General features: G+C 40.2%; 1 protein-coding gene across 1 annotated transcript; it reads right to left on the bottom strand.

The window, feature by feature from the left end:
• Positions 1–2,560: 2,560 nt before the first annotated feature.
• On the bottom strand, positions 2,561–11,351 carry tada2b (transcriptional adaptor 2B). The gene is made up of 2 exons (XM_042512226.2): positions 11,050–11,351; positions 2,561–8,433 (listed from the first exon to the last, which is right to left on the bottom strand). Exons 1-2 carry the CDS (start codon positions 11,317–11,319, stop codon positions 7,216–7,218), a joined length of 1,488 nt encoding a protein of 495 aa, XP_042368160.1. The 5' UTR covers positions 11,320–11,351; the 3' UTR covers positions 2,561–7,215.
• Positions 11,352–13,175: the final 1,824 nt, after the last annotated feature.

The following is a 13,175-nucleotide window of genomic DNA, read 5'->3' as shown; positions in this document are numbered from 1 at the left end:
ATAGCTATGTTTTTTGTGGGGGATGAGGGGTGGGGTGTGGGGGGTGTGGGGTGGGGTGGGGGTGTCTCTTATGCATCAGTGTTTATTTTTGCACCTTATACATTTTCTACTCTGTTGTATATCTCAGACAGTCTCCACCTCGGGGACAGACATGCTTGTTCATAAATGAATAAACCTTCTGACAAACAGCCTCACTGACTGTGTGCCTTATTGGAGGGTTCTAATGAATATTACTCAAAACAAAACTCTAAAATTGTCCCTTATATTTTTTTACTCACTTTACTCCTGTTGAGAAAAAGTTATGGAATTCCAACATATACATTTGTGGACATGTGGGCAAACTCCGTCCTCTGACGATGTGATGAAAGCTCTAGAGCAGCAACTAAATGGACCATGTGGTGGGATTGTTTTCCTTACTGTTCTTTCAAAAGAGTGGAACATTTAAGGCAGACTGAACAACACAGTGACAGCTCTTTCCTGCAGTCAGATATATCACGTCACTATCACATATACAGCAACATACTACAACATTGTAAGGTTAAAGATATTACTGATGAATCCCACTACACGTGTTACTCATGTGGACTACTTTTATTATATGTACATGTGCACATTTTATTTTTAGGATATTTCACACAAGTTACAGCATATGCATTATTACCTTATCTTTAAGACTGAAAAATTGAAAGAAACTGCATTGTCTTCTTATTGATGTGACTTATTCATATATATATATACAGAAATAAAAAGCCATTGTGCTTTGTCACATAGGAAACATTTCACATATGAATTCATGGTGAAATGCTTTAAATGTCCCTGCTGACAGTTTTCATGGGGATTCAAGAAAATACAGGGACAGAAACTTTGGCCCTCTGAGGATGCGTGGTTGACACTCTTTCTAGGTAAGGTACATTATTTGAAGTGATGTGATTGGTTTTCCTTTTGTGAGCGTGCGAGGTGTGGACACCCAGTGGAAATCAAATGAACATGGTCTGAGACTGTGAAAGTGTTGTTCATTGTTTGAGTGATCAAAGTGCTGATGGAGGCCTGAGGCAGTCATTTGTGCTGCAGTTACCAAATATAATAGTGTTGTGATCACTAATTTATATGGTTACAGCGTTGAGTTGGAAATGTGAGTGCATCTTTAATGAGGTTGACCACAAACAATCTTTCCACACCATCTGATGTGTATGTTGCATTAACTCACTGTCCTCCAGCATTTGGAGAATATTTCTTCAACCTCTTGTTTTTCTGCTGTTTTCTTCTATGTTTCAGAAACTCTTCAGCCTCTCTAAAGACCCCCTCTGTACTCCTAACAGTTTTTCACCTCAGGAGCTCTCTTGACAGCTAAGATGTTTTGTGAATTACTTTCATCTTTCTGACGATCTTTAAGGAGAAACTCTTTAAAAAACACAATTCTTCACAAGAATTTTCTTAACTTTTTCCACTAGGAAGCTTTGCGGCTCCAAGCCTCTCCTTTCGTCAAGTCGCTCTGTTGTACTATAATTATTACCAGCAGGGGCGGATTTAGTGATTTGGGGGCTTTGGGCCCCAGACAAACTGCCTTAAGTTTCCCTTTCTCTAACTGGGAATGTTGGTTTGTTATTGGCAGCTGTAGAAGACGTAGAACTACTCAAACACAGCAAAAGTTTAGGTCAAAGTCCTGCATTCAGTAGGGGTAGCCTGGTATCAGCACAGAGTACTTACATTTACCTGAAATTTCTGGTATTAGGTATATTACTGTGTGGGCCCTTTGAGTTGGGGGCCTAATAGTGAAGTCCACCCATGATTATTATAATTTTTCTCTTATTTTCTCATACAGGGTCCACCCAGCTATCATGCTGTTCTCTACATCCTCAATATAACTAATGTGGACTACAGCACAAATATGTATCTTTTCAAGTTTGCTCTCCCAGATTTAAAACATACAGTGGAACATACCATTATCAAATGAAACCCTAACCTTCCACTCTTTTACTTCATCGATCAATATATCATTTGAATATCCACTGTTAGCAGTGGATATTCAAATGATATATTGATCGCCAAACTGGAAATGTCCCCACTTTTCATTTCAGAAATGTGGTCACCTTACCTAATTTCAATTTGCCCAATTTGAGGGTTAATGGAATCCTGCCTATAGTGCACTGCATTTTGTCAAACTTCTCAGTGTGAATGCACTTGTGCACTCAAAAGCAAGTATAAGTGCACAAGCTTTAAATGACACCCATATTACTCTTGCACTCATACAAATACACGTCAGTTTGACTTATTTAAAAAAAATGCCTCTAGAACATGAAAGTGTCAACATGGGCACTCAAACGTCAAGATTTGGACCTGAACTGATCAACAAAATACACAAATACACATATATATTGGCTTTCAGCTGAAAAAAGTGCTCGGGGGGTTTAGCTTTTCAGCTATTAAACTTGTATCACCGTACTTTACACTGCATAACAAAGGACAAATTTGTACTTATAATTGTTCTCTGGGGTGAGTTTGTCCGTTTAAAGTCACATGTATTGTTAAATTATTGAAGAGGAAACAGGAATATTCAAAATCATTTTGTTTTGCACTTTTAATACATCTCCATACATACCTTTTCATGTGCAATAACAAAATAATTGGACAGCAAAACAGCTTAACCGTATGAGACGTAACAACAGCACAACAGCATGCCATCACTATGACTAAACCTTCACAAAATGCTTCACCTTTGTAATCCAAAATCTAGTTTTGTTTTTATTATAAAAGCTATAAACATTTCCATGACACAAAATACTGTACATTTCACAGGTCAGTTTTTTCTTTTTCCAATGTTTCTTACAAAACTACATACATTTGGAGACATACAGTACAGAAACTCCCTCTTACATATGCCCCCAATGGGATAATTCAATCTAATTGCAATATTTTCCTTTGAGACACTTACACCAAAACACACCATTTTTGGAACAATATAAAACATTTGGTTGCACATGCAGAATGACGCCACTATCCCAATCTGAAAAATAGTCCTTAAAAAAATCACAATCTGTAGGTTCTTGGAAGAAATAATCAAAGCAGACATCCAAACAAAGAGAACCATCAGTTGGCTGTGTGGTTTAAAGACTGGGCATTAAACTTTATGGGACACTGGGGACCTGATGGCCTTTGGAGCTGACCTCTGACCCCTCAGCTTTAAGGAAAAATGCCAGACTTAATGTTCAGACAACAAACAGTAAACCCACCACAGCTGATTGCATCCAGCTGCAGTTAGAACATGTTGGCCAGGAGTTAATGTGCAGGACAACACTTGAATGTGCAGGAGGAGACCCAGTAATGTTGGAAAGATGATCATCAATGTTTCCCACACAGCAGTTGGTGAGGAGTTCTCTAATCTAAGACCTAGAGTCAAGAGACTCAGCACAAGATGAGTTCATTGAAAAGCGCTTTGATGAAGCAGTTCTAATTATGTAAAGAGAAGGCTGGAAATACTTCAGCCCCCCTCCACTAAACATTTTTTTCTCATGTTTATGTCCCTATGTCTTCAGATATTTTTCTTATGTCAACATATTCCATGAAAAGACAAAGTTAATCCAACTTTCACTCAAACAGGATGAAATAGTGCATTTGTTGGGACAACTATCAGTCACAGGTTAGTGCACATTTGGTCCATTAGCAAGTGTGTATGGCAGGATGGTGAGTATGGGACTGAGTCCAAATAAACTACAGTGTTCATGGTGATGACAGAATGGATCTCCCAGTGCAACTCATAGTGACAGTGGTGGCTCAGAGGTAGAGTGGGTTGTTCTCTTAAAGGAGGGTCAGCAGTTCAATCCCTGGCTCCTCCAGGCAACATGTCAGAGTGTCTTTGTCAAAATATCATTCGGCAAGATACTGAACCCCAATTTGCTCCTGATGGCTGTTCCATCAGTGTGTGAGTACGTGTGAATGGTTGAAAACCTCAGGCACTTGTGTGTGAATGTGGCTTGTAGTGTGAAAGTGCTTTGAGTAATTGGATGACTTGAAAAAGCTCATGATGCAGTCATACATGTTTTGAACATACAATGGAAGTCGATGGCACAGAGAAAAAAGATAAACACACGTTTGATCATGGAAACAATTCATTGTCTTTTCATGGGATTTGTTGAAACATGAAATATCACAAGAGTTATCATTTAACAACAACTATAGTGTTTGACTTGTTCATGATTTGGAACTCCACATTGAGGAAATATGACTCGGTGTGACTGATGACCATAAGAGAACATCATCATCCTCCATAGCTGATCCATGAAGCTCTACTTTAAGGCAAAGCCTACTGCTGCACAACTAATGTTACTCATGACTTTCATTCACCCCCACCGACACCCCTTAAAGGGCAATTTTCCCTCAGTTACAGATGCAGTATTATGATTTATGAATCTCATACGGATGGAGTGATATATGATTTTATTGCGGAGTGGGATTAAAAACATCCTTATGAATTGTAATGTTTGGGATAATCATGAATATTGTGTCCAGCAGCAGCCAGACAGACTGCTAGGAAACCAACAATGACCAGGACTCTGCAAAAAAAAAGAGGCTGCGTGCACGCCAACCTCAACACACACTAAAGATCTTCCTGAAGCATCGACACATTTAAAATCCAAACGATGTTTGATGTTAAGTGAGGCAGAGAACAGCTGGCTGGATAGATCAGTGGTTCTGTAGACCAGTTCAGAGAACATCAGGCTCTCCACCACTAAGACCAACATTAAACCAACTTCACTGGCATCAGTAGCTACTAGCACTCAAGCTGGTGTGACAGTCATCCACTTCAGATTCAACAGAGCGACTTGAAATATCCTCCTGATCCTCACTTCTCTTCCACATACTTCCTGTTTGGAGTCACACTTGCAGTGATTTAAATGATTCATTTTGCCTCTGCCTATAATGACAGTTAACTGTAAATAATCATGAATATGTTGATCAAAGAGAATATATAGCAGGCTGATGTCAAAACGAAAATATATATAAAAAGGGGATTTTAAATTAGCTTTGAGGAATCTCAAAGTTTAAGCATTATATTAATTTAAATAAATGTATTTAATTTGCTTTTATTTAAAGCATTCAGGATCTCTGTGTGTAGCAACAGATGGAAGGCTGTGTGCACATGAAGAGGTCAGTCACACTGCTGCAGTTTGGAGATGGGACTGTGGAAACTCAAATGCATACAATAAGGAACACTGCCATGTGAGATAAAGAGGGGGAATATTAATAAACAATAGTCTTGGAATTGCAATTTAGCATTTGAGTTGAATTGGTTACACATTCATGGGCAGCAGAAGATTTGAAGCTTTGCCAAGTTGCACTGTTTGAGTGAATGTAAAGATTTTGGGACATATTCACAAAGTGGAGAGTTCATTGTTCGTACTCATTTCAGTGGTCGAACTAAAACTTACGTACAAAATAAATTAGAGCCCAACTAATACATGATTTCTGAAGTCAATATGTAAAGTGATATTTATTTTAAGACCAACATTTTGTCAGTCAGCTTTAATGACTTACCGTTTCTTTTTTTTTTACACAAAAGAGATTTCTGTATCTCACTGTGGTCTCATTTGGAATATGTAAGAAACTATCAGGATTTACCAACAAATGGAAAATTCAGAATTGTGACTGTCACTGTGTTGTTCAGTCTGCCTTTTTTCAGTTGAAAAACAAACTCTCCATCACCCTCTGCTGGACAGATGGTGAAACAACAACTCTGTACCTGCATAAAACTTTAATATTCTTTGGCATTTCTTTACTTACATTTCTTGTTCCTTATTGGATGACATCAGTGCTCAAACTGATAGAACAATGCTAAGCTACTAACAGCTCTATGTCAGCCTGTATCTGCGGGACCCTGATATTGAATGCCTTCACTTCAGAGAGCTAAACCATGGCTCAACCCTGCTGCTTCTTCTCCTTCCATTGTAGGCAGGAAGAAGGAAAAAAAATGTCAGAGAATTGAGAGTTTACTGAAGATTTATGACAATGTGTAGTAAAATAGGGCCTTGTAGGGAAACTTGAGGTTTTCTTGATGTGGGACTGTATGAGGTACTCCTCCACAGTATTACCTACATGGAGAGTAGATGGTTGATGGCACATTCCCAGTTTGGGGAAGCAGACAGGAGTACCACCACAGAAGCTAGGCCATGTACTGTGTAGATGGGGGGTTAACAGCAAAATGCACAGCCATATATACATATGTATATATATATATATATATATATATATACATATGTATATATATATATATATATATATATCAACAATTTCTGACCCGAAAAAGCTGACCTGTGGCCTCATACAGTGAACAGCACAGTGGCGCTTATGTGTAAATAATTTCTATGGTTGACAAAATGTAATGCCAAAGGAAAGGGCTGTCTGACGGCAAGGTAAGCAGGTAAAAATATTCTCAATCGAGCGTATAGAATCATTCAGTTTTTTGGGTAGGACTTTCTTGAGGTGGCTAAGTACCTTTTGCTGCATAGCTTAGCTTTCATGTAGGCCCTCATGTCTGCTTCGCCAAACAAGCAGTGTGCTGACTGCTGTCTGCTGTAGGTAATACACTGACCTCATACAGCCCCATCTCAAAAACTGTAAAATGTTAGACAATTCTCAAAGCTATCTCCTACTGTGTTAATGTGTCTTGCTTGTTGAACTGAAATAGCAAACAAAGTTTTGCCTTTCGTAAAAATCCTGAAAAACATTTACAACAAGAGTGAATATTTGTGTTACCCATCAGTACCACACTATCAAGTTTTCATCCAAAAAAACTACTTTTAAACATTTCCAGGAAATGTAATGTTCTCATTCGCATTTCTATTCAGCATAAACTAACTTTTGCAGTGTCCATGTTGGGACTTTAAATCTTAGATTAACCTGCTGCAATAACACTAAAATATCTCTGCAACTAGCAAACATTTGTTAGCATTTTAGTTCGTGTAGTAACAAGATGGATACAAAATACTATGAACCCACAGCGTTGTTTTTCACCGCTCTCCCTTTCCTAATGTGAAAATATAGGCTTCCTTTTGTTCTTAGCCCTGGTATAAAAATAAACTTTGTTTCCAGTGGTGCATTGTTTGTCTTTGCAATGTACATATACACATGGTCACCATGAAGGAAGCCAGTAGTTTCGTCCCACCTGGTGATTGTAGCAAACAGCTATCATCACTTTACTTCCTGACTACAGACAGATCACTACGAGGCGTCTCGGGATATCCAGCCACTCTCAGTGAGAAAGGTGAGGATGCGCTTTTTGAGGACCTTGTCCAGGTAGCTGGGCAGCCGGCTCTTTGCCGGAATGCCCTGCCTCTTCTGCAGGTGATCTTTGATGATGATTGTTTTGACAGTGAGGTAGCGTGCTGGGCTAAGGTTCAGAGAGTTACACAGCACCTTCTCTCTGTCCGACAGCAACTCAAAGCCCGTCAGATTCTCGATGGCCGTGAACTCACCATCTTTTCCTTCTTCTTTAATCCCAACTCCGACCCCCAACCCACCAGCGATACCTCCTCCTCCTCCAGCTCCACCCCCGAGTCCCATCCCAGAGCCGAGCCCGCCCCCTCCTCCGCTGCCCCGTTTGGAGGTGACCACACTTTTGTTCTCCTTGCGTTTCTCCCGTTTGTGGCGCGCTGCTTCATATTCAGCGGACTCTTCCAGGCGGGTGATGCCATTGCGGCGGTATCGCTGCAGCTCACGCACCTTGGCCCTCAGCACGCGCTCTTTGTGCATGTTCTCAAAAAAGTCCTCAAACTCCCGATGGGCCATGAACTGGCAGAGCCCCCGCAGTCTGACCCGCTGCTCCTTCTCCTCCTTGGTGATCTTTCTTTTGGGCGTGCTGGGAACAGGACCTGATCCCACTGCTGTCGTGGAACCTAAACCGATTGCACCACCACCAGTTCCTGCACCTCCAACACCACCAGCACTGCTTACAACTCCCAGCACTCCTGGCTTCTCCTTCTCCTTGTCCTTGTCTTTTTTGTCTCGGCCCAGGAAAGATGGTACCAAGTTGTAGTCTCGGGCGATGTTCTTACGCCGCTGGCGTTCTCTCAGCTTGCGCACGTACATATCCACATGGGCACGTTTCATTTCAATTTCCACATCCTCATCATCGTAGTTGACAGACAGCCCGCTGATGAGCTTCTCAGCGTCCTGGTCATATTCAATCTCATAGTCGTCACGTAGCGGCATGTATCCCAGCTGCTGCTGCTCAGCCAGGCTGATATCCAGTGGGGGGAGTGGTGTGGTGAGGCTCGGAGACAGAGGCCCCCCGCTCGGGCAGGTGTGGTCCGTCACCCGGTTGGGAATGCTGTCAGGGATGCAGGCTTTACCCAGGTTCCCGTGAATGTACATAGTGACGTAGTGTTCCATAACTTCCTGTGGAGTTCGGGATGCTCCAACGTGGGCAGCCATGTCCTCCTGAAAGACAACACGCAGGAAGTTGTTAATAATGAGCAGAGTGTAAGTGTGCGTTTCCTCTGGTTCCCCCACAGTCCAAAGACATCCAGGTTAGACTAACTGTCACCTTTAAATCCAACCGGTGACCTGCTGGGGGGGCAGGGGGTTGGCTCTCACCAAATGTCAGCTGGGAATGAAAACCTTTGACTTTGGGAGTGTTGGTTGGATAAAACTAGCAATCTGGGGATGTCACTCTGGGAAATTGTGATTTTTCTCCATTTCTATAAACATTTAATTATGAGGATCAGAAATGTAATATTTAAAATGTAATAATTATAATGAATTGATTATGTAATCTAGATCATCAGTGCACATCATGTCTGCTAAAAAAATGTGAAATTGTCAGCAAATATCTATCTATCTATCTCTCTATCTATCGATAATGAAGTTTACAATAATAAAGATAAACCTTTGAAACTGTGAGGTGTACCTTGGTTTAAGATTACCGGTTGCTTTTTTAATTGAAATCAGAAGAAAACAAAACAGGAAAAGCAAAATAGCATTTTTAAACAAGAACCAGTATAATGCCACAAAATTAGAAAATAAATATCAACAAAGTACCAAAAAACAAAAAAAAAAAACAACTACAAAACAACAAAAAATAATAATAATAGTGATGCATTTGGCAGCTATGAGTTCACATATCCAAAAAGGAGAGGGCTGAAGTAAAGAAAATTATTTAATCCCACCCCTTCTTTGTACTGAATGAATGACTAAATTAATACATATGTTTTATTTCTGTTTCTGGTCATTCGCGTGAAGCTCATGGAATTATTGAGACACAATAACTAACAAAACAAACATCCCTGCATGTTAACACACCATCATCCAACAACACAAAACATGTCAACCAAACACAAACACAAATATTACCTAAAAACAGCAAAAATACAGCAAATATACCAACACACACACACACACACAGCGCCCTAAACACATAACACACAACCAAACAAGACAAAATCTACATCTCCATCCATTCGTGCCAAACACTGTATTTTTGATCCACTTCATAATCCACAGTTTCTTCTTTCCAATGCATATAGAAGAAATTGTGCAGAAAATGCAAAACATTATGAAAAATGTATTTGATTAAAGCTCCATTCTCAATACCTTTCATGTCTAAGTCAGCAACATGAACTTTTTACAACAAAATCCTTAATCAAGATATACAGAAAAAGTATAGAATAAAATTAATTTTGCTTTCCAATTCATGTAGCTCACTATATATACAAACTTGTTCATCTTCAATCACACCTCTTTTGTCTTACAGTCTGAATATGTAGTTGCCACATCCTAACTGTGTGCAGAGTGCTCTCTGACTTTGAGGAATGAGTCACAATAACAAGCAGACCAGCAGAAGGTACAGAAAATATTTCATTCCTCTGTTGGATCTTTTTCATAATGTTCCAGACACTTAGAACACCAACCTGAACATGTCAGTTGCAAAAACAAGCACTTTAATATGACATATATTGAGGGTGGACAGCTGCCTGTAGGGATCACATGCAGCTTGTTTCTCGCTGTGTCTGCAGTGGTTTCTCTTAATACTGGACCAGTTTCTAAAACTGCCTCCATTAGTCTCTTAGTTAAAAAAAAAAAAATAAAACATCTAAAAATAGGATCCATGTTGCACAATACCATATCATTTCCCTTCAGGTTAAGTCAACTAAATAATGAATGATTGTTTACTTGGATTTATTTGGAGCTCTTCTTTTAAGGACATGCACATACTTCTTTCAATCTGTGCCATATTAGCCTCCATAGTTCCTTGCATTACACTTACATTTTTTAAAATTAAATACCTGCAAAGCTGAGCATTGCTTTACTATATATAGACGAAAATAATTATGAACTAACTAGAAAATTTATATTGCAATAACAAGAATGAAATGCTGCTGTAAAAACAAAATCAAAGACAGTGGTTTTCATAAAGCTTATGAAAAAGAATGTGATGTAGGTCATGAACTGTATTTATGAATATATAAGTAAACAGGTAGGCTCAGGGCAACACAGCTGTGTAACCTGCTTGCAGTAAAACGTACTGTAAGTAGTAGTTTCGTTGAGTTCCTCGTTAAAGATTTTGGTTTGTTCCCACAATTCGTATTTTCTTAATCTGTCTGTTTATTCTGTTTCAGTGTGTGTTCAATGACGTGTCTGCAATGAAAACGAATTTCCCATTTACTACATAATTACCTGAAAACGTTTAGTCACTACTAACTCATGTATTTGGTAACGCTACTGCTCGCCCCTTTTTCCTCAGTGACGCATCATTAACGCTTTATTGTGGCATCTAGTTTAATATTGTAAACGATATAAAAAATAAAAACGGTGGAGCTGTAAGAGTCATTAAGTTGACGCCTTGCCCGCATTTAATGCTCAGTCTTTCAGTTTTGACGACACTAAGCTACATGGAAAAACGGTCTGTCATAAAGGTCATTAAAGTTAGCGGGAAATTATCGTTTATAGCAAACTTTCACTGAGATATTTTCTCGGTAAGCTTTTTCAAACTCTGCTCTGTGAGCACACTGTGTGGTGTGGAGGGAAAATGAGTTTAGTAACTTAAAGCTGATGTACCCAGTTTCCAAATCCATATTGTTCGATAGCATCGAGCAGCGACTGCTCTTCCCTGCCAGTCCAGCCTCCCTCCGCCTCGGTCCCCCACAGAGAGAAGCGGCCGCCGTCGACCTGCTGATAGCCGTGCCATCTCCGGTGGTTCCCGATCTCCGCGCCCGCAGAGAAGCACTCCGGACACAGCTCGATGTCCGGGCAGTCGGTGCAGCGAAGCCGCAGGTTTGTAACATCTGCGAGGCAGTTAACGCAGTACTTCTTCCCCAGGTCGGCCATGTTGGCTGGCTCTTGCTTCTTGTTGTTGGAGACAGAAGTGCACGCATGCGCAGCGCGAATTTCACAGCGCAGCCGCCTTACAGCTTGCTCATTAATATTAATGAGCAGCGCCTCTGATTGGCTCTCGGTCCCAGTTTCCAGGACAACAGAAACCAAACCAACAGTGTCATTACTGAAGTACAGGAGCCCTATAGCTATAGGAACATTGAATAATGGTTTGGGGTATTCTTCTGCTATTGAAATGGATGAAGAATCAGGAAATGAGATGAAGACTGAAATACTGATGTCCGCAGATTTCTTCAGTGAGAAGGACAATACTCCTGCTCCTGTCAATATCAGTGAAAATGAAGGTGTCCCAACTGAAATGGTTGCGCTAGGTCATGATGAGGAAAATTCTGAAAGTATGAAAGCCGCTGAGGAAGCCCCTGCTGAAATAGCAGCCACCTCTGAGCCAGAGGAGAACAGAGGAAACAAGTTCCCTGCCGTTGATGACCTCACTATAACTGAAGACTTGTTTGTGAAGATGAAGGAGGACAATGGACAGCTAATGTTTCACGAGGAGAGTGTTGTTTTTGAAAACAGCAATGATGGTGATGGATCTCCCAGACTGCATCTGGAGACCCCAGAGAGACGGAACATCCGTCCTACACAGGAGGAAGACCAAGCTGAAGAAGAGGAGCCTGCTGCTGTTCGTATACACATAGACGATATTAACTATGAAGAATACATGCAGTTCCACCAGCAGTTGTGTGAGGACCGTGAGACCGCCAGCCTAAAGTGCAGCCTGCTGCACATCAAACTGGCTGAGTTGTTTAACAGGAAGGCCTGGGATGAGCCCCAGCTGGAGAGGGAGGTACCTGAATCAGAGCAGCTGCTGGAGTATGAGAGGAACATCAGCATCCTGACTGAAGTGAAGCAGCAGATCAGTGCGGACACAGTGACAGCTCAGCAGCAGGCAGAGGAGCTCAGGGTGAAGTTCCAGGAAAAGCTGGATAAGGTTGGTCTCATTGTCAGGACCTGTGCAGCTAGCTTTTACTTTGTTTTAAAATTAAATGCTTGGTATTTGGAAAAGTGACAACCTTGTAGTTGAAATGACTGAGATGGCATAGAATCTAAGTTTAAAAGTATTTTGGGTGGAGCAGGGACAATATACTCATCTGCCAGTACTAGTTTCTCACTAGTCTTAGGTGCCAGTGGATAGTCTTTGTATATGTTTTGAGATTTTTCTTAACTGCAATGCTACTTCGATTCTTATTTTCGATTTTTTAAAGTCTTATTTCATTGTTACTAAGTAAAATCTGACAAGTCGATATCAAAATAATCTTGGAACTGACCACCTTTACAAAGGAAAGTAAACTATAAATCTTGATTTATAGTATACTTTACATCAAAGTGTTACGTTTACTTGAAATGTAGCTGTATTAACTTAATTCCGTAAAGTTGTTTCAGCTTCAAAATGACAAGTGAAATTATCTTGTTCTATGTAGGTGTCAGCAACTTCAGCTCCAAGTTAGTGCGACTTAACTTGATCATGACAAAGAGGATTTTGCCAATAATGAAGTTAGGAGAGCTGTGAGTTCTGTTATGTTAACATGTTTATGAAAATACAAATATGAGTTTGCAACCAGCAGAATACAGATGAATAGCATAGCAGACTTTGTTTGCTAAAGTTGCTAGGCATAACTTAGAAAGATTGATTTAATTTAAATTGTACAGTCATCTCTGTCACTGTGTTTGTGACTTTGTACTTAGGCACTTGCCTGTATTTGCATGAATTGTTGCGATCACAATATTGCTAATATATATAATTAACTTATGGTCAAATTTTGCAAAAGGCCAAACTGGTGGCACCCACC

The sequence above is a fragment of the Plectropomus leopardus genome, chromosome 23 (genome assembly GCF_026936395.1).
Source record: "Plectropomus leopardus strain MGB_pleo_1.0 chromosome 23, ASM2693639v1, whole genome shotgun sequence".
In the NCBI taxonomy this organism is placed as follows: domain Eukaryota; kingdom Metazoa; phylum Chordata; class Actinopteri; order Perciformes; family Serranidae; genus Plectropomus; species Plectropomus leopardus.
The sequence above is the reverse complement of the archived record's forward strand: the minus strand, read 5'-3'. Positions and strand labels throughout refer to the sequence as shown.

Excerpts from the sequence above, each read along its gene's own strand:
- tada2b (XM_042512226.2), bottom strand. The coding sequence starts at position 11,319 with ATGGCCGACCTGGGGAAGAAGTACTGCGTTAACTGCCTCGCAGATGTT. Across the intron at positions 8,434-11,049 it reads AATATGGATTTGGAAACTGG|GAGGACATGGCTGCCCACGT; the intron begins GTACATCAGCTT and ends GTTGTCTTTCAG.